This window comes from Zalophus californianus, chromosome X, assembly GCF_009762305.2.
Source record: "Zalophus californianus isolate mZalCal1 chromosome X, mZalCal1.pri.v2, whole genome shotgun sequence".
NCBI classification, from domain to species: domain Eukaryota; kingdom Metazoa; phylum Chordata; class Mammalia; order Carnivora; family Otariidae; genus Zalophus; species Zalophus californianus.
Window position 1 is genome coordinate 26,708,321 of NC_045612.1, and position 21,082 is coordinate 26,729,402.

Here is a 21,082-nt window from a genome sequence, read left to right on the forward strand (position 1 = left end):
AATCCCCCTCCCTGCCCCCACCCTCCACACCCCACCCCCCAACACAGGGTTCAGAGGGGGAGGGGAGGCCAACTGGAAGAAGGCCCTTGCAAGAGCTGGGTTGTACTACCAAGGCCGACCCGGGCCCACAGACAGGAATGCTTGCTAAGGCTTCCGTTCTTGCAGGTTTCCCAGGGGCCGCCAGGGATGACTTAGCTTAATTAGTCCCCAGACGGGTTGATGATAGATGCAAGGTGTATACGGCCTTGGTGTGGGGCAGAAACGTGCTGACAGAGAATGAAAGAACCAGAAGCTCTGAGACCAAAACACAGAAACTACCAGTACTATCAGTGTGCAGGCACTCCTGAGCAGAACCAGGAGGCTCCTACACAATCAGAAAGTCGGTTAGAAACCAACACGGGCCAAGTCTCCTTCTCTACTCTTCCTAGTCATCTTGAGCAATCCTGATCCTGAGCAAATACTTTTCCTACTTTCTTGGCCAAAGATCCTGGAGTGCTGATTGAGGAACAAAAATCAATCTATGTTGGGGACAACTGGGTGGCTCAGTCGGTTAGCGTCTCCCTTCCACTAGGGTCATGATCCTGGAGTCCTAGGATCAAGCCCTGCATCAGGCTCCTGCTCCTGCTCGCTCTCACTTGCTCGCTCTCTCTCTCTCAAATAAATAAATAAAACCTTTTAAAAAAATCCATCTATGTCCAAAGATGTTCCAGATTTTTTGTTTGTTTGATGAGCCTTAGATGAGAGAATGAATCATTTCATTGGTGCTTTGTCTTTATGTGGACTTGTATACACCCTTTTATGTACAGGGCCCACCTATCTGCATTTGGGGCATAAAACTTGTTTTAAATCATATCGCAAGTGTTGATAATTTTATCCTCTGTTGTTAATAGAGCATGTTTTTTCTTCAGTTGATGCTAAACTATCATTAATTTTTAAAGCCTTTCAACTTTCATTGCCTACTCTGAAATAAAGCATTGCTTCTATTTTAAAATATGCTGCTAAGTAATATTCCCCTCAAACTTCCCCCCTTTTTACTGGAATAAGACTTTGTTTCATGCTTGAAGCTGGGCGGTCTCCTACATTGTGCCTTTCGATTATGTTAAATACTTGTAAAACAGGATTTTACATAACTGAAGTCATGTGTCCATTGTATCTCTTCCACAACTTCAGCACCTAGTTCCACGAGAGCACAGCAAGGCTGGGAGCTCAAGGCTGGGGGAACAATTTCTAAATCCCCACATGCCCAGAGCAGCCTTGTGCCAAAGCCAGATACGTGTTTGCCACCCGCTGGGGTTGAGAATGGTCCTCTCAGATTTCAATGGCAGCTAGTAGTGACTCACTTTTTTTTTTTTAAGTAAACTCTACCCCCGACATGGGGCTCAAACTCAGGACCCGAGATCAAGAGTCACATGCTCTACCGACTGAGCCCGCCAGGCGCCCCGTGACTCTCCTTCACTGAAGCATGCCCAGCCTTAGACTCTATCAACCTTAGTAGATGAAGTGTAAACATAAGCCTCCTACAACACTGAGAATAAACAAAGAAAATAAAACAGCATTCAAGAGGATATTCGGGGATAGCTCTGGGGAACTGAGCCAAGATTGTCTCATCATCTTTCTACCTCACTTGTTTATGGTCAAGTCCACCTCTCACCCTTTGGGTCAAGGAATTTCAGACAAGAAAGGGGAAGGTCGGGTAGGGGGTCCAGGCCCTCATTCACACCCTATAGACAATAGCCCACCTGTGAGGTGAACTGTGAGAACAGTATGTCATGTAGGTAAAAATAAAACCTAAGTTTTGTTTGGTTTTATGGTTGTTGGGTTTTTTGTGTGTTTTTTGTTTTTTTGTCTCTGAACAACCCTGAACAAATCATCCACAAACTTAGGAACGGAGCAACCTGGATCTGACAGTAAAAGTGTACCATGCATTCTTCTTTTCATTCTCTGTTTGGTTCTGTGTTGCTAACATAGCACACCTGTCAAAGCAGCCAGGTACGATGGGGTTCAGCACAACTAAACGCATGTAAAAAAAGAACAGATCAATTATAAGATAATAGTCCAACCCTCACACCCAGCATGTCATTGTCATCTCACAAGCAAGCTGACAGCTGGGCCAGCCCACTACTGCAGCGTTGATGAAAAATACCGACATCTTCACTCTGGGGCTACACGAGTACTGAACCTGACTTTTTAGCAAATTCAGAACTTTGCGCCGAGCTTGAAGTATGGAGAAAGAGGATTCAAAATGGCTCTCTTCCTTCTCTCTCTTGCCATACCCACAAGAGAGGAAAGGGGAAAAACAAGAGAGGGGAGCAATGGACATAGTGGAGGCACCAGCAGAGAAAGAGTTAAGAAGAATGGGCCCCAAATACAGGTATAATCCACTCAGAAGCAGAATTATCTGATGAATCCCTTATTGCCTATCTCCTGCACTAAGAACATAGGGTCCTTGATGGCAGGAATTAGTGTACTTTACTCACCACCCCTGTATCTTCCATCTGGCACATTTTATTTTTTTATTTTTTTCATCTGTTTTTATTTTTTATTTTTGATTAAACTCTATGCCCAACATGGGGTTTGAACTCCAAACCCCGAGATCAAGAGTCGCACACTCTATGGACTGAGCCAGCCAGGCACCCCCATCTAGCACATTTTAGATGCTTAAATATATTTGTTGTGTGAGTGAATGAATGAAATTAGTGCTCTAAAGAAAATAAGAGAAAAAATGCATGCACACACACACACACACACACACACACACACACACACACACACACTTGGTTGTACATGCCTCTGGCCTACCTTTTGGAAGAGCAAAATAAATTGGAAGGAGTATTAATCCAGCAATTATGAGGGTCAAATTATACTCCATGTTTTACCACGAAATTGCTTTCTCTTTCTGAGCCTTACTTTTTCCCTATGTCAAATGGACTTGAACCAGATGGCCCCTAAAGCCACTTCCAGCTTTAACACTCTGTGCTTTAAACAAAAGCCAAGAGTACTTTCCAGAGAAACAGGGGAAATGGACTGAGCTCATTTGTGTGCAAGAAGCAAGAGCTGTTTCCTCAGATCTCACCCAATAGAGGAAAGATTTTTGTTCTTGTTGTTTTCTAAACGACCTAAGAAATAAAAATCATGAGGTGGAGGAAGAGAGCTTCATAGTTTAAAGCAAACAACAACCTTTTAAAACATAGATGCCATTTAAGTCAAATATAAAAGCATTGACAAACTGTCAGCCAAGGTTGAAAATGTCTTCTTATCTAGACTTGTCACCTCCTGAGGTCTCTGAGAGGTGACAGAATTTTGCATGTGGATGCCCTGTCTGAGGTGCTAATTGTCTTCATTTCAAATGCCCTAGGCTTTTCTCCAACCCAGGTAGATTAAAAGGGTGATGCCAAGGGTGGTCAGTTTTATAGAGTGGATCTGACATTTCAAAATCTTTTTCTCTAACCTTTCAAAACTAACTTTGTTCTTCAACTAGCTCATCTATAGGTGTGAATTCTCCTGTGGCAGTGTTATGATTTGACACCTATGGTGAGTTTACACATTCTCTCGGCACTTACTAAAATTCACTTCCTTTACAAAAATGAGAAAAAGAAAAAAAATGTCTTGAAAAGAGCACCTCCTTTTGATAATATCTGGGTTTATCTATGAGGCTAATTTTTCTAATGCCCTTTTGTTCTGTAAGCGAGAAGCCAGAGACAGGTTTGTGTGTGCTTAAGGCTACTTTAAATATGTTTACTCTTTCAACCAACATCATGGGCATCTACTGTATGACAGACACTGTAGCAGGTACTGGGGTTGGAGAGAAGAGCTGTGACTGAGGAAAGGATGGGCTTCTAGGGAAACAGTAGTGGGACATCTAACTCAGCTTATGTTCTAAACCTGCACAACCTACTCGAGACAGCAAGTTCTTGATCTTTCTGTCTGCTCCGTACGGTTCCCTGTACTTGTCCTAGTTTTACCTCCTTCATGGCTTAGAGGACACTTCCTAATTCAAACTGAAACTATTGCCTGGTACTGAGCTTTTGTTCTTGGAATCATAGCTAAGATTTGCTAACCACATACTACATTCTAAGCATTCCTGCTAAGCATTTTGCATGTATTATCTCGTTTATTTGTATCAACAACCCTATGAAACAAATTATTATTATTATTAATTATTATTACCATTTTTACCAATGGGGAAGCCAAAAGTCAGAGTCTAGGTAGTCTGTTCAATGCAGCACAACTGGTCAGTGTCCCGCCTGGGAATAAATACAGGCTGTGACCTCAGAGCCTGTGCGTTTCACCAATATCCTCTTCTGTCTCCCAACCTTAATTCTGAGGTCACTGCACTGAATTGGTTGGGCTTCCATCTCCTATCTAGCAACTACTGTAATTTGGACTTCTAGAATATTCTTCATATACTTCTCAAGTGTCAACTGTTCTCATGCCCTGACTTGTAGTGTGTTTCTGTCTATCTCTGTGCTTTATGAGATCAGGTACACTGTGTTAGCCTGGGCCCCATTGATTAGCATGTCTTGGAAGCTCTTACAGAGTCAAGATCTATTCACCCAGGCTTATAGGTCTGGAATCTGAATCATCAGCTTATCCATCTAAAGTAATAGAACACTGAATCACTGTATTGTACACCTGAAACTAATATAGCACTGTATGTTAACTTTACTGGAATTAAAATACAAACTTAAAAAAAAGGTGAACAGAACACTATGTGGTCTGGGCGTCTTCTGTCCTGGGTGGGCCTGGATGCACCTACCAGGTCTTATTGCCCAGTTTTTCTCCTTCTTCTTTTATTCAACCAAATGAAGGCCACTCTTGGCCAGTTTTTCCTTACCTTTCCCAGTGAAGATAAAACGAAATAACATACATGATGTGATTGGAACCTACGATGAATTCCTCTTGGCACATCCAGGTCTTAACACAGTACCTGACCTAAGTTAGCGCCTTTGTTTCCCCTCTCTCTCCCTCTGCAGAGAGTGTGGCTTCTTATTTACTTCAAGAAGTCTACCATTTCTGACACTGCCTCCTTTCACATTCATTGTTTACCAACGTCTATCCTGTGGTCTGCCTCATTTTGGTTTATAGAAACAAGTCTTCACATCCCACACCTTGGCACCTGACAACATGTCGCCCTTCTGATTTCATCAACCCAGTTGCCTTTGGATCATTACTGAACCTTCTCTCTACCGCCTTTCATCTTGGGTGGGGGCACTCTGGGTATGAAAGCAGTGCAAAAAATATCATTTCATTGTTAAGGAGGCTCCAGCTTTCTTTCTAAAAAATTCTTGGAAGTTCAAAAACAGAGAGCTTAAACTAAAAGATTAAAGTCCAAGAGACTGTTATTTTGTCTATACATCTTTTTTTTTTTTTTGCCTGAACATTGTTTTAAGAAACCTCTGATGTTTTGAAATAGGGATGGCCACTTTGATCTATACACCACGAACACCAAAATTTGGCAAAGGAACAGAACGAAATGGACTATATAAATGTTTCCCTGAGCAGTTTTGTAGATACAAAGGAAATATTATAACCCAGGAAACAAAACAGCTAATGGTGGATTTCTGAATGCATTTTGTAGTTACAGATGTGACATTGGCATCGTTTTTCTTTTCCTTCTCAGGAATAAATATTTCATGAAAAAATGCTAGAAACATCGATCTGTGGGGAGTTCAGTAGTATGAGTCTTTTACAAAGCAGGTCATATATGTTCTGAAGTTTCAAAACTGTCTAGACAATATCAGGAATTGTAGTGGTAAAGGTATGAAATTTTCAATCCTTGCTCAGTCTTTTTCTTTCCTGAAGCCAATATGGTCACTGAAATTATCAAAGTAAATATATATCAAGCAAAAAATAAATGAGATTAAATATCCTAAAACTTTTAATTACAGACAAAACCCTCAGAGAGCTCTTTGTCATCACTTTATAAACACTGGGGTAAGGTTAAATGCTGCCTACCACAAAAGTAATCACAGGTTTTTTTGCCTTGTGCACCATTGTTTTTGTAAGGTAGTATAGAATGAAGAAAGCAAAGAGCTGGAGAATGTCACAAGTAAAGCTGTAATATTATTTCAAAGCAAAACAAAGTTAACTTTCTCAACAACTTTTTCTGTTGACTGGGGGCACAGTTTGAAACCATCTGGCTACCGTGGAAGCTTTGCAACCCCAAATACATACTGAACGTGTATTTTTTTAAATCCTTTAACACTTACTGGTATTTAACATGTATTAAAACTACTAGTTCTCTACAGAAATTGTTCCTAATTTGCGTCCTCAAAGTTCATAGAAGTTGAAGAAGGTGGTAATGATGGATTCTAAGGTATTGTCGCTATTACAAAGAGCCTAGTAAAATGGTCCATTTGCCTGTGATTAGGCTGCATGTAATAAAAATAGTGATAATAATAGTCACTAAATCCCCACAAAAATCCTAAACTTGAATGACAAATGACTGCTTTTAGGTGGAAGTACATCAAGTTTGTGTGAGGGAACCTTAGAGATATACATGCTTTCTTAATTTTAAATAAGAAAATAATCACGTATTATATAATGCTGTTTGATATACAGAAACTTTTTGAAAACTGACATCTCCAGGCCAGAAAGTATGGTTGAATAATTGATGAAAAGGCTGATGACTACTGTTTGGTGTATGTTTGTCGTATTTCTTTTAACAGAACAGGAGATTATAGAGGACAATAGTAATGACTTCCACGTTGTCTAACATGGTGCGTGGCACATCAAAAACCTTCTCTATATGCATGCTCTTTGCTTGATCTATAAAGTATTAAAAAGCTAGGGATTCCTACTGGCATTCTTCCCTCTAAAACTGACACCAGGAAGAGTATATGATCCTTTTTTACAATTGCTTTATGCTCCAGAGAAGTTGGGCTAGATGTGCCAGGATCTGACCTACTGGGAGGATTCTTAGGCCCATTGAATAGAGTGCTTCCGGCGTGAACCAAATAGGAAGTTGTACTCAAGGAACTGTACTAGGTCCCTTGGGGGTACAGATACTCAGTGTGGCAGCGCTTCCTATGCCTGTTTCATCATGGTATTGAACACTTGTCTTACGTGCCAAAGAACAAGCACTGTCAATGAGAAAATTCTGTTCAACTGCAACCTCATAAGGTCACAGGCCAGGATTGTTTCAGGATCCTTAAGGTTATGTGAGGCTTAGTTCCAGTGGATGCACTCACTCCATCGTGAGCTAGAAGTGAGAGAAACACTCACAGGCGTTACGCACAGTGCCCGCACCACATAATAAGAATCTGCTATCGTTCAGTGTTGAGACTTTACAAAGCACATGATAAGGAAATTATGTATTTCTTTGCCACTCTGTCATAGATTTAGTGCCATGACTTAGAAAACATCAATTCTATTCCCCATTTTGCAACACAAATGTGAAGCTTTTGAAGTCTCCTTTCCCCCCTCCTTCCTCGCTGAAAAGTATGCATGCATGTATATTAGGCTGTTATAGCTGGTACCTTATCCACTTAAAACCAACCCTGAGTTATTCAGACAGACTTCCGAGAAGCAGTCAAGATGGGCTCTATCTTAACAGTATTGAACTCGGCTATATATAAACTTTTCATAAGGCCAGTCTGCTGAATCGAATACAAATCGCTTCCACTGCCTAAATTACCACCAGCACCTTCTTGGTTCTGCAGTCTAGAGATAGTAAGTGGTCCTATTCACTGGCAGCCAAGCTGGGCACTTGTCACAAAGCTTGAGAAATTCTTAAAGAGCAGCATGACCATGACCACCGGACTGTTACTATGCCTCCAAGTCTCTCCATTACAGTCCTGTCGCTGGATTTAGGCATTGATGACCCATGTGACATGCAAATGTATTACTCAGTAAGGGTACAAGTTTAAGGTACAGTAACATAATGGAAAGAGCAGAGGCATTGGAGCCTGTACAATTTCATTTTGAAGCCATGCTTCACCAATTCCCAACTTTGGGTATTGAGTTACCCTACCTGTAAAATGGGGGTAATCGTATTCACTTTGAAGAACTACTGATACGGGTACCTATTCATACCTTACAGTCACCAAAAAGGGTAATGCGCTTAGAGCACCTGGCACACGGTAAGCACTCAATGGTAGCTCTTGCCATCATTAACAATGCCTTGTACTCATTACCACAGCACCAAGAGCAGAATCCTGGGGGATAGGGAAGGGAAGAACCCATTTGTTGGGGGCTCAGAGAAGTTCAGCAACTTGCTGAAGGTCACACAGCTAGTGAATAACAGCACAAGTATCCAAACTCAGGTCTCTCTAATTCCAAAGCCCAGGTTCTTGTCTCAGAAACCACTACCATTTCTTGTGTGTACCCGGCCCAGAAAACAGGTAGTGATTTGACAGCCTTAATGATTCAGGTTGTTTTGGAAGTTGTCAACCCAGAAAGACTGTAATAATAATAATAAGCTATATAAAAGCTATGCACAGGGTGAGTCTGCTTTCATGCAGACCTAGAGGCATGCCAACAAACAGCAGAGCCCATTTGAAACCATAAATAAAGCAACCATAGTGAGATCTAGTGACGGACTAGTACATCGAGGTGGATTATGTTGGAAAATTCCCAAGTCCCATCTGTGTATCATCTTCCCAAAATTCCAGGGAGCTATCGGCACACATAGGAGTATCACAAAACCAGCCCCTGACCCAGAAAACCTAGCTTTAGGCCGATGTCCCTGATGGTCCTCTTCGTCCCCAGTGCTCCTCTCTAGTAAGCAAGGCCTCCCAGTTACCGGGACTGAGGAGAGAGAGAAAGCCGGTGGGGTAAGGTCAGTTCTCTGCCCCATCCCCTGTCCCTACACCAGGCAGGCAGCCAGGTTCCACCCCTCCCCTTTGCCTCAGGGAACATTTGTCTTACTAACAGGCCGTCTAAACCTGGCTGTTTCCCAGAACGCTGAGCACCTTCATGAGATTATGCATAGGAGGGAGGGGACCGTGCATTGCAGGGCAGAAATGCAGAAGGGAAATTTCTGCTGGGACTCTGGGAGACAGGGCCTCAGGGAAATGGCTTCTTGGTGCACATAGGGAGGCTGGACACCAGGCATCCGGGTTCCCAGCCTAGACAGAAGCCCCGTCCCCACCTCACCTCTCGTGCCCCATGGGCCTAAGAGCAGGGGAGGTGCCCACCTTCAAGGGACCGTGTGGACTCAGACAGTGAGGGGAGCAGGGACAGTCACAGTGGATTGAAGGCCCCATAGAAGCTCCTCCCCCTCCCCATCTTGGGTAACTTGCTGGAAGAGGAGAGGCCCTATGAGGGCCTCTATTCAGTGAATGAGCTCGAACTTTCCTTCACCTCGGTGGGATGGTGGGAAGATGTGGGTTTAAACTGCCGCCCTGGAGCAAACCTGCCCCGAGATGCACACCACACAGAAGACACAGCAGGCAAGTGCACACTCTTTATTACTAGAATCAGGAAACCTCTGACAGAGGCTGAGCTTGGTGAGCTGGGATTTCATGGGGGAACTCGAGAACACCTTTCGTTCAGACTGGAGACCATCTAACTTCCCAGCCCCTGGGCTCCACCTGTCTCGGGGGAGCAGAGAGCCTGCAGAGAACACACCAAATGGGAGGGAAGGGGCCCGGGGCATTCTCAAAAGGGCTTCTCTCAGTCCAGTTCTCTTTTTAATCCAGTTAGTCTTCCCAAGAGAAGCACCATCCACAGCATGGTGTTCGCCCTTGGAATCCATTTTGTTCTTCATCCATCTTGACTGGAAAGGAGCTTGGGATGGTGGTGATCCAAAGCTGAGGGCTCGAGGGTGTAGCCAACACTCTCTCAAGTACTGTCTTTCTTTAAGTCACCCAGCGATCATTCAGGCAACCAGGAAGATAGCTGTTCCTCTCAAAGTAAGAAATCAACAGAGTATCAGAAAAGTCCCACCTGCACTTTCATGAAGCCACTTTCCTGATCTCTGCCACTGCTCATTTGTCTCACCTGTGAACAGTGAGATGAGCAATTCAGTGACTCAAATTCTTTCATGAAAGTCCCTGATGTTACTCCCAGAACTGCAAAAATATCTGGATGTGGGGCACCTGGGTGGCTCAGTGGGTTAAGCACCTGCCTTCGGCTCAGGTCATGATCCCAGGGTCCTGGGATTGAGTCCCACATCGGGTTCCCTGCTCAGCGGGGAGTCTGCTTCTCCTTCTGCCCCTCTCCCCGCTTGTGCTCGCTCGCTCAAAAATAAATAAATAACATCTTTAAATATATATATATATATTTGGATGTCATTTCAGTTGGGTTTACCAGAAAATCATGCTGTATGCCAGGCAAAGACATCCTCCTGATATACTTTGCATCCCAAATTAGGCTCTCTCCTGTTATCTAACCAAACTCACCAAATCAAGTTATAATGTGTGCACCAGATATTAACATATAAGTCTAGCTCTTAACACATACTAGACAATAACTATTTGTTTAACGATTAAATGTAATCCATCAAATTTACTATCATCTATAGAATTTAATACTGCAACACCCCCCCAACTCTCCCAAATTAATCCCAACAGAGAAATTACATTCGAACAAAATTGTTTTGCCCTCCCTGCCCCCCTACTGAGTGCCAGAGCATCTCTTCTTCCCTGACTTCCTCTCACTCTTCTCAGTTCCAGCCAATGGGGGGTCTCAACGAGGTGCGGGTCAGCTGGAGTCAAGGTGTGATTTCTTTAGACTCTTGGGAAATCTTCTAATGGGACGGGTTCAGCTTCTTCAGCAACAAACAAGTTCTGTGGGGCTCAGAGACACAAAAACAGGCCCCCACCTATAAAACTTAAAAACAAGAAACAAACATGAACACTGTAGTTTACAAAGGAACAATAGCATTTTGAAGGAAGAGCAGTGCTCCTGAAATTCAATATAGTTATAACTCAAAGACCATATGGCTATTCCCAAAGACATGGCATATTCGAGAAAAGGAGGTTAATAAGAAACCAGAAAGGAGTGTGTATTTACGTATGTAGTACCCACAATGATAAAAAGTTGTTAGTTTCGGTAATGGAATAATGGATTGTTTTATTTAACTTTCTCTACAATAATTTTGGTTTTCACAATTTCTGTGAAGTAAATAAGTTACTTTTTTGATCAGAAGAGGGACTTGGGAAATTGGTTTTCCTTTGGAGTGTTTTCATTCTTACTTACCTTCCTAAAATTAGTGAGTTTGTCCTGGGTCCCGGCCTCTACTCTCACCTGCCACACAGACTTTCTTGCATTTATAGCAGGACTTGCGCCATGAAAAATTCATGGCTTTACACCATGGGCAGTCCCAATCCTTGGGACTGCATCTTGAGACAAATTTCTCCTGGTGCTTGGAATCCAAAGCTTTTTTCCCTTTTGGTTGCTTGGCCTTCTGCCCCAGAGGCTGCTGTATCTTTGGGTTTTCCCTCATAATTTGGCTCCAGCCATCCCCCAGGGGGGGCACCTGGGGCCTCTGTGGACCTTCTTCCTGGCTGTCGCTTCTGCTGCCCCCCAGGGGACCAGTCCCCTGGGGTCTCTCCAGATCCCCTTCCTGGCTTTGGCTACTGTTATCCCCCAGAGGGGCCATCCCTTGGGGTCTTTCTGGACCTTCTTCCTTGTTGTGGTTCCCACTGGCCCCCAGGGATACCATCTCCTGGGCCCCCTCTGGATCTTCTTCCTTGTTGTTGCTCCTACTGGCACCAAGGGGGGCCATCCTTTGGGGTTTTTTTGGACCTTCTTCCTTGCTGTGGCTCCCGCTGGCCCCCAGGGGTACCACCTCCTGGGGCTCCCCTGGATCTTCTTCCTGGCTATTGCTCCTGCTGGCACCAAGGGGGGCCATCCCTTGGGGTCTTTTTGGATTTTCTTCCTGGATGTGGCTCCCACTGGCCCCCAGGGGTACCACCTCCTGGGGCCCCCCTACATCTTCTTCCTGGCTATTGCTCCTGCTGGCACCAAGGGGGGCCATCCCTTGGGGTCTTTTTGGATTTTCTTCCTGGATGTGGCTCTCACTGACCCCCAGGGGAACCACTTCCTGGGACCTCTCGGCATCTTCTTCCTGGCTATTGCTCCTGCTGGCACCAAGGGGGGCCATCCCTTGGGGTCTTTTTGGAAATTCTTCCTGGCTGTGGCTCTCACTGGCCCTCAGGGTAACCACCTCCTGGAATCTCTCTGAATCTTCCTGGCTGAGGCTCCAGCTCTCCCCAGGGGGGACCATCCCCTGGGGCCTCTCTAAACCTTCTTTCTGACTCCGGCCCCAGCTATCCCCAGAGAGGACCATCCCCTGGGCTTTCTCTGGACCTTCTTTCTGGCTGAGGCTCCAGCTCTCCCCAAGGGGGACCATCCCCTGGACCTTCTCTGGACCTTTCTGGATCTGGCTCCAGCTGTCCCCAAGGGAGACCATCCCCTGGGGTGTCCCTTGATCTGCTCCCTGGCTGAGGTCCAAGCTGTCCCCAAGAGGAACCATCCCCTGGGCCGTCTTTGGACCTTTTTCTTGGCTGTGGCTCCAGCTATCCCCAAAGGGGACCATTCCCTGAGGCTTCCCTAGACCTTCCTGGCTAAGGTTTCTGATATTCCCCAGGGGGACTGTATTCTGGAGGATCTCAGGACCTCCCTCCTGGCTGTAACTCCTTTGGTCCCACGGTGGGGCCCCCTCCTCCCGGAAGCCCACTGCAGCACATGGACCAGGTGGGCAGCTCCCCAGAGGAACCATCTGAAGTGGGACTACTGCAGCTTCTGCATCCATGACTACTGCTGGTGGCAGAGCTGGCAAGAAAGGGATTCCTACTGGGAGTGGTGCTTGGAATGGAAGTGAGTATGGCACCGGCGCTGGCAGAGGGGGTTGTATGGCCTGAGCCCAGGGACTTGGGGGACCTGGCATGTAAAGAACAGCTGCCGGGGCTGGCACCTGGGCCTCGAGATACAACCTACCAGGAAACCCCATAGCAACCACATCTCTCTGCTGCTCAGCATTCAGGGGCCAGGCTATAGTCCCATGCTGCTCGGCTCGAGGCCTAGGCAGTATTTCATGGGCCAGCGGGATGATATGGGCCGACCTATCCACGTGGAGCAGCCGCCCGCGAAGCACATCACACTCGATCAGCGCCTGCTGCAGGGCGACCTGCGTGAAGCGCAACTGCGTGGCCACTTCCTCTCGATCCCCACGCAGCCGCTGCAGCTCGGAGGCCAGGGCCCAGGCAGCCGTCTCGCGCTCCTCCACCTGCTCCTGCAGCCGCCGGAGGCGGTGCGCCTGCTGCTCCCGCTGCCTCGCAGCCACACGCACGCTCAAGGCCAGCGCGCTCCAGGCACAGGCTCTCTTAATGGTGCGCGGCACCTGAGGGTCGGCCACGACGGTCTGAAGCTGGTCCTCCACCTCATTCCAGGGCCGTGAGCGGAAGGCCACGTAGAAATCTGGGCCGCCGCCGTTCATGAGGACTTCGTTGTTGATGAACCTGATCACCTCCGTGTGGCGGAACCCGCTGGCGTGGTCCCCAAAGTCAACCGCCATGGCTGCTGCGGCCTAGTTAACCGACCGCCTCACAGGCGATGATACGGCCCCTGCTGCCACCAGTAAAGTCCACCGCTCACCTCCCCACTCAGTCCCACTAAAGTCTCTTTCCAGTGCGGCCCTCCTCCTCAGCCTCTTTCCTCTCTACCTTGCTTTCCTCACAAAGAGTAAAGCAGATTCCCTCACCACACCAACCCCTACCAGGCGAGGGTGTTACACGTCACAGAGACGACCTCTGAGTCACCCCGCAAGGCCTGCTGGGATCCACCTCCCTCTGCAGAGTGCCCCGAGCAGGGCGAATAGGCTGGATGGCTGCACTGGGTACTTCAGTGAGCCTATGGAAGAATTTGTTTCTAAGAACTTCAGAAGGACAATCAACACCCACCCAATACCTAGTTGGGTGATAGAGTTGCGTAGGTGGGTGCAGTTCTGCTCTTATCTCAGTTCTGCCTCCCATAACTCTTAGGTACTACTTCAGTCCTTCAGTACAGTCACACTGTCTATACACTTCCCTTGTCATCCTGAACAAATGAACTTGGAGTCCCTGTCATCAAGAAAATTCAGTGATTGAGCCATGAATGCCCTGAACTCTCCTTACAAATTCACTCTCATGTTTACTTGATCAGCTATTCTCAGAGGGTGTCTCTCTTCTTCTTTTAGAGTAAATGTTCCTCTCATAATCTGGGTTTTCCCTATAAGAAATGCTGAAGAAGTGCTTTAAGCTTCACTAAACAATAACTGGAATCTACACGAAGAAATAAAGCACACGCTAAAGGTAACTACAGAGATGAATACAAAAAATAGTATTCATGCATTTTGCAATTCCTCTTTTTTCAATATATGATTTAAAGGATGACTACATAAAATAATACAAGTCTGTCTTCATTGGTATACAAGGTATAAAGATGTGATTTGTGGCAGTAACAATGTAAACTGTATAGAATGAAAGGTTTTGTATACCATTTGAAATTAAGTTTGTATTAATCTAAAATATACTGTTATACATTAACATGTTAACTGTAACCCCCAGAACAAACACTAAGACAATAACTAAAAGATATGCTGAGAAGGAAATAGAAATTGTTACAAAAAAGGAATCAATGAAACATAAAAGAAGGCAGTAGTAGAGGAATTGGGGTGGAGGGAGATATAAGACATTTTTTTCTTTAAAATTTATTTATTTGAGAGAGAGAGTGAGTTGGAGGGGCAGCAGGAGAGGGAGAGAGAGAATCTCAAGCAGACTCCCCGCTGAGCACAGAGTCAGCCATGGAGCTCGATCTCCTGAACCTGAGATCATGACCTCAGCCGAAATCAAGAATCAGACCCTTAACTGAATGTGCCAGCCAGGCACCCCAATATAAGACATTTTAGAAAACAAATGGCAAAATGCCAAAGTCCTTCCTTATCAGTAATTATATTAAATGTAAAAAGATTACAATTAACAGGCAGAAATGGACAGAATAGATAATTTTTTAAAAAGCATGATCCAAATATATGTTGTCCCTGAGAGATTCATTTTAAATTCAAAGATGCACACTGGTTAAAAGTAAAAGGATGGAAAAGGCTATTCCATGCCAACAGTAACCAACTAAGAGCTAGAGTTGCTCTCCAAATATCAGACAAAGATTTAAGAACAAAATTGTTAAAATATAAAAAAGGATAGATCATATAATGTTTAAAAAAGTTCAATCCCCCAGATGGGATTTTTCTCAGGAAAACAGAAGTGGCTCAATAAATGAAAATCAATCAATATAATACACCACATTACTAGGATGAATGGAAAAACCCATGTGATCATCTAACAGATAAAAAAAAAATCCAAAAAAGTGCAACACACTTTCATTAGAAAAATATCTCAAAAAGCAAAACAGAAAGAAACTTCCTCAACCTGAAACAGGCATTTATGAAAACCCAACAGCTAACATTATACTCAAGGGTGAAAGACTCAAATGTCCCCCACTAAGATCAGGAGCAGACAAGAATGCTACTTTCACCACTGCTGCTCAACATTGTCCTAGAACTTCTAGCTAGAGCAATTAGTCAAGAAAAGGAATAAAAGACATCCAAATTGGAAAGGCGTGATCCTATACATAAAAATTCCCAAAGAATCCACAAGAAAGTTACTAAAACTAATAAACTCAGCAAAGTAGTAACATACAGGATCAACATGTAAAAATTAGTGGTATTTCTGTATACTGGCAATCCCATTTCCAGAAAATGAAGAAAATAAGTCCATTTTCAATAGCATCAAAAGACTAAAACACTTAGAAATACATTTAACTCTGAAACAAATAATACATTATATGTTAAAAAAAGAAGAAGAAGATAGTAGGAAGGGAAAAATGAAGGGGAGAAATTGGAGGGGGAGACAAACCATGAGAGACGATGGACTCTGAAACAAACTGAGGGTTCTAGAGGAGAGGGGGTGGGGGGATGGGTTAGCCTGGTGATGGATATTAAAGAGGGCACATATTGAATGGAGCACTGGGTGTTATATGCAAACAATGAATCATGGAACACGACATCAAAAACTAATAATGTAATGTATGGTGATTAACATAACATAATAAAATAAAAGTAAAAAAAAAAAGAAATACATTTAACCAAAGAGGTACAAGACTTACACACTGAAAATTACAAAACATTGTTGAAAGTAGTAAAAGAAACCTAATAAGTAGAAAGACATCTTGTACTCATGAATTGGAAGATATTATTAAGATGGCAACACTCTCCAAAGTGATCCACAGATTCTATGAAATCCCCATTAAAACCCCAGTAGTAGGGCACCTGGGTGGCTCAGTCGGTTAAGAGTCTGCTTTCAGGTCAGGTCATGATCTCAGGGTCCTGAGATTGAGTCCCACATCGGGCTCCTTGCTCAGTGGGAAGTCTGCTTCTCCCTCTCCCTCTGCCTGCCGCCCCCCTCCCACCACTTGTTTTCTCAGTCAAATAAATAAATAAAATCCTTAATAAAAAAAGTAGCCTTTTTCTTTTTGCAGAAATGTAAAAGCTGATCTCAAAATAACAGGGGCAAGGGACTCTAATAATAGCCAAGATAATCTTTAAAAAGAAAAATAAAGTTGGAGAATTCACACTACCTGATTTCAAAACTTATTACACAAGGTTAGAGGATCAAAACAGAGTGGTACTAGCATAAAGACAAGCAGATCAATGCAATAGAATTGAGAGTCCAGAAATAAACCCATGCATCTATGCAATCGATTTTTCACAAGGTGCCAAAACCATTCAATGGGGAGGCAATAGTCTCCAACAAACTGTTCTGATATAACTGGATATCCACATGTAAAAGAATGAAGGTAGACTATTACCTCAGCCCATATACAAAAATTAACTCAGTTTTTGTTTGTTGTGTTTGTTGTTGCTGCTTGTTTAAGGTTGTTGCTTTAGTTACTTTTCTAAATGATTTTTGTAAAGTTTCTAATTTTTTTATCATATATGGCCACTGAAGTCTGTGTTCCATTAGCTCAGTGGTCAGCTAGTGTATTGACAGAGTATCTATAAACACCTGAAGCCCCCAAATATTTTTTTCAGAAGCTTAAAAGCTCCCCACTCTTGGAAATTTGCCTCTGTGTTGGGACACCTCTTCAATGCTTAGCCCGGCTGTTTACAACACTGCTTTCAACTTTACTTCCTGCTTGTGCAGAACCTGAAGGTCAGTGGGAGGTGAAAGTTTGGGATTGTCTCCGAGGATTAGGCCTTTTCTGAGCATGAATCCAGTCTTGGGCACATGCTCTTAAAAGCCCTCATTTCCAGGATGCCTGCGTAGCTCAGTTGGTTAAGCACTGGACTCTTGATTTCGACTCAGGTCATGATCAGGGTCGTGAGATGGAATTCTGCATTGGGCTCTGTGCTCAGCGTGGAGTCTGTTTGTCCCTCTCTGCTCCTCCTCCCCCCTCCCGCCTCAAATAAGTAAATAAATAAAATCTTTAAAAAAAAAAAGCCCTCATTTCCCCCACACGCCTCCTTTCCCACTCTCTTCCCAGCCTTTTTGATCCGTCTCTTGTTTGTCCTGACTCTTAGCCCTTTCCCCAGGTTGCTATGGCCAATTCTTTTAAGTGCTTTCTGGCAAATGCCATCTGGAAAGCTACCCCAGACCTGGAAACACTCTGTGTTGGGCAAAACAAAGGCAAGCCCTTGTACACCAGTCCTTCAGGGAGTCACCAGACAGATGGAAATACACAACCACAGTTCTTTGAGAATAAGGTCTGTATTGGTCCCACAGGTACTTGGCAAGCTGCATTAGGTGCTCCACCTGCTGTCTTCATGGCCACCTCCAATCTGGTATGTGGAGCAGGGTAAGTAGATCATTCAAAACATCAGAAAACAAAATTTAAAAAAATAAAACATCAGAAAACTCTCTTGCTGCAATGCACCTGCTTCTTTTATTAAGCTTTGCCCTGGTTGTTGTAAATTTTCAATTAGACTCCAGAGTTCTGTAAAAGTTGATTCTGACAGTTTTTGCTAGCTCACTGATGGAGGGATGGAGCCCTGGGGTTTCCTATTCTGTCTTTTTTTTTTTTTTTTTTTTTTGGTGTAAAGAAAGGTGTCATAGCCAAAAAACCATGAATATTCCAAATAAGATTAATTTCATCTCCTTGTCATCTCTCATTCATCTTTGTGGCTCAGCCATCACCTTCCTTCAGGAAGACTTTCCTGACCACTCCACAACCAATACCATAATTAGTTTTTTTTTTATTCTTCTTTCTCATCAACTAGACTTAGTCCCTTGAGAACAAAGACTGTATATTTTCATTTCTGGATCCCTAGCATTTAACACAGTTCCAGATACATGCTAGTGCTTATAAATGCCAAAGGGAAGGGACAATGGAATAATGAAAGATGGGGGAAAGGAAAGAAAGGGAGAAAAACAGAAACTATTCCATGATTCTTATAATCCTGGTTAAAATTCACACTGAAACCTCTAAGGCAATATCCTTGTCATGGTTTCAATCCAAAGAAAAGTAATTTTTTTTGAAGAGACACACACATCCCAAAAGGAAACAAATTCACCATATCCACACCGATGTGTCTATCTTTTTGGGAAGCGCTTTCATACTATGTTAAACTTCATAACAACTTCAAACTATTCCTAAATTAATGCAACATTTCATAAATGCCCAGATGTTTTAAAATTATTATTATGAAATTTAAGATATTTTTGCCTTCAAGACCTTTGTGTAATCAATTTCCATTGTATTAAACAAGAAGGTGATAGGGGCACCTGGGTGGCTCAGTTGGTTAAGCAACTGCCTTCGGCTCAGGTCATGATCCTGGAGTCCCAGAATCGAGTCCCGCATCGGGCTCCCTGCTCGGCGAGGGGCCTGCTTCTCCCTCTAACCCTCCCCGCTCTCATGTACTCTCTCTCTCTCTCATTCTCACTCTCTCAAAATAAATAAATAAATAAATCTTAAAAAAAAAACAAGAAGGTGATATACAATGGCCTATAAAGTGAGATTTTACAAGTAACCTGACTGAGTTATCATTCTTGATGAAGCAATGATAATATCACAAATACCACCACCCTTTACTTTGCAGGTGTGCAAGTTTGCAAAGTGTGAATATATGTTTACAAGAGAGCAGAACAATTCAATTGCATAAATTAATCAATCTGAGAAACCACATTAAAAACATAGCTAATTTTTACATGATTTTCAGTAAGTTCATATACTTTCAATTTTAGTATAACCTCTGTCACAAAGGCTTCATAACAACTTTAAATGATAATCATTGATGATAAAGGAAGGAAAATAACATTTTAACATTCATCATTTTAGTATGTATCTACGCTTGTGCAGATTTAATCTCCCAAGAATCAAAGGTGGTAAATAGAATAGAGAAAAAAATATACAGTAAATATAAGCTATATATGCTGAGTACTGAGGAACAATTTTATACTGTTTTAGGAAAATTTACACCTTTTATTACATTTGCTTTCTTTTCTGGTGCTTTGCACTCACAGTGACCTCTGCAATATAGCTGCCCAGCAGCTGCCAAAAGAAAAAAGAGGAGGCACCTGGGCAGTTAATCTCAGAAATACTAGTCACATTCCCTGAAATTTTTTCCCCGGACGTGAGCAAAATGCACCAGTAGGAAACCATAGTAGATAATCAACACAGTGTGAGCATAGCTGAACACAATGTCACATTGTAAGTAAATATAACTTACAATCAATTTCATCTAACCCGTATTGACAACACACACAGTTATTATTGCGCATATGGTAAAATTAGCCATGAAGAGTAAGCAGATCTCATAAATTCTTTTTATGCAGACAAACGATTTTTGTATTTCCTTTCTCCTTGTTCGTTCTCAAGTATCTGTAAGTAACATCACCACTGAACATTTTCACTGGAGTCATTCACAACTTTAAGTCTTGCCACCCCAACTTTCACCTCAAACACACTCATACGCACAATCTCGTACATCTGCTCACATTCTGGGGTGCCCTGCAGAACTCAAGGAAGTGGAGACTCTGGGGCCTTGAGCTCCAGCAGACTAACTAGCTGGCAAGTCATGCTTGGATCACCACACTTGGAGGGGAGGGCAAGGACAGATGAGTCATCAGCCAAGTGTCTTGGTGTGAAACAAAGAAGAATGGACTCTCTTAATCCCCTAGGACCTGAAAGACTGAAAGTTGGGGCAGAAGGTAGGGGCTGAAGCAGAAGGGGAGGAACCAGTTGGGTTGCAGATCTGTGAGCAGCTGTTTCTTTCAGGTCAAGCATAGACTGACTAGTACAGAAAAACTGGGGACACAGCCTTTGAGAAAAATCACTGGGCTAGAGTTGGAGGAAATGGATAGAACCTTTTGCCCCAACCGTTCTTACAAATAGCTTACCAATAGGGCCACCTCCAACATGCATTTATATCATTAATATAAATGCATGTATACTACAGTATAAAATGGCTACTGTTCTGGTTTTGATCTGATGGCAAGGAGGAGACTTTTGAGGGTACTGGGTACCTAAAGGTCAATAGGTGATAGATGATGATCGAATAAACAGGAAGAGGTAAGGTCTTCTGTTTTTCACCAGCGAGGGTGGTATGGATGAGCCCAACCCCATACCATCCCACAGCTTCTTTTGAAATACGACTTAAGGTATTCCTTTTCCACAACCTTTGTTAGCCTTGCTCAGTGGATTACATTTTGCTATTAGAAAGGAATGGGCAACAGGGAGAGCTAGTAGGACTTTATCCAAATCTTCCTAACTTGAAAAGGACAGGCCTGTAAAGTCACTGATAGAAGAAATCAGTTATCCTTCCAGACTTGCCTCAAGGCTGAGAAGAGAGGATGGTGACTTCTTGACAAATTCTGCCAATGCCTGGCTTCCACACCCCACTGCTGTCCTGTTTGTCACAAGGCGGTGACAAGGAAGAGAACTGACCTCTCTCTGGAGGTGTCACCCTGTTCTCTGGAAATCTGGGACTAGAGTTTAGAAGAATCCAGATCATACAGGGCCTTATGCCAGGTAAGGGCACTCATTACCCATCACCCTAATAAGCACACTCATACAAACCTTGCAGGGGAGACAGACCCTGTACCCATCAGAGCAGCAACTGAGAAGGCAATATTTCCGCCCTGTTCTCTCTGCCCAAGGGCACACT

At 43.6% G+C, this 21,082-nt stretch overlaps 1 protein-coding gene across 1 annotated transcript; it reads right to left on the reverse strand.

Annotated features, from left to right (window-relative positions):
• Window positions 1-9,543: 9,543 nt before the first annotated feature.
• Window positions 9,544-13,609, reverse strand: TEX13D (TEX13 family member D). The gene is made up of 2 exons (XM_027607629.1): window positions 11,143-13,609; window positions 9,544-10,765 (listed from the first exon to the last, which is right to left on the reverse strand). Exon 1 carries the CDS (start codon window positions 13,460-13,462, stop codon window positions 11,153-11,155), a length of 2,310 nt encoding a protein of 769 aa, XP_027463430.1. The 5' UTR covers window positions 13,463-13,609; the 3' UTR covers window positions 9,544-10,765; window positions 11,143-11,152.
• Between the last annotated feature and the right edge of the window lie 7,473 nt (window positions 13,610-21,082).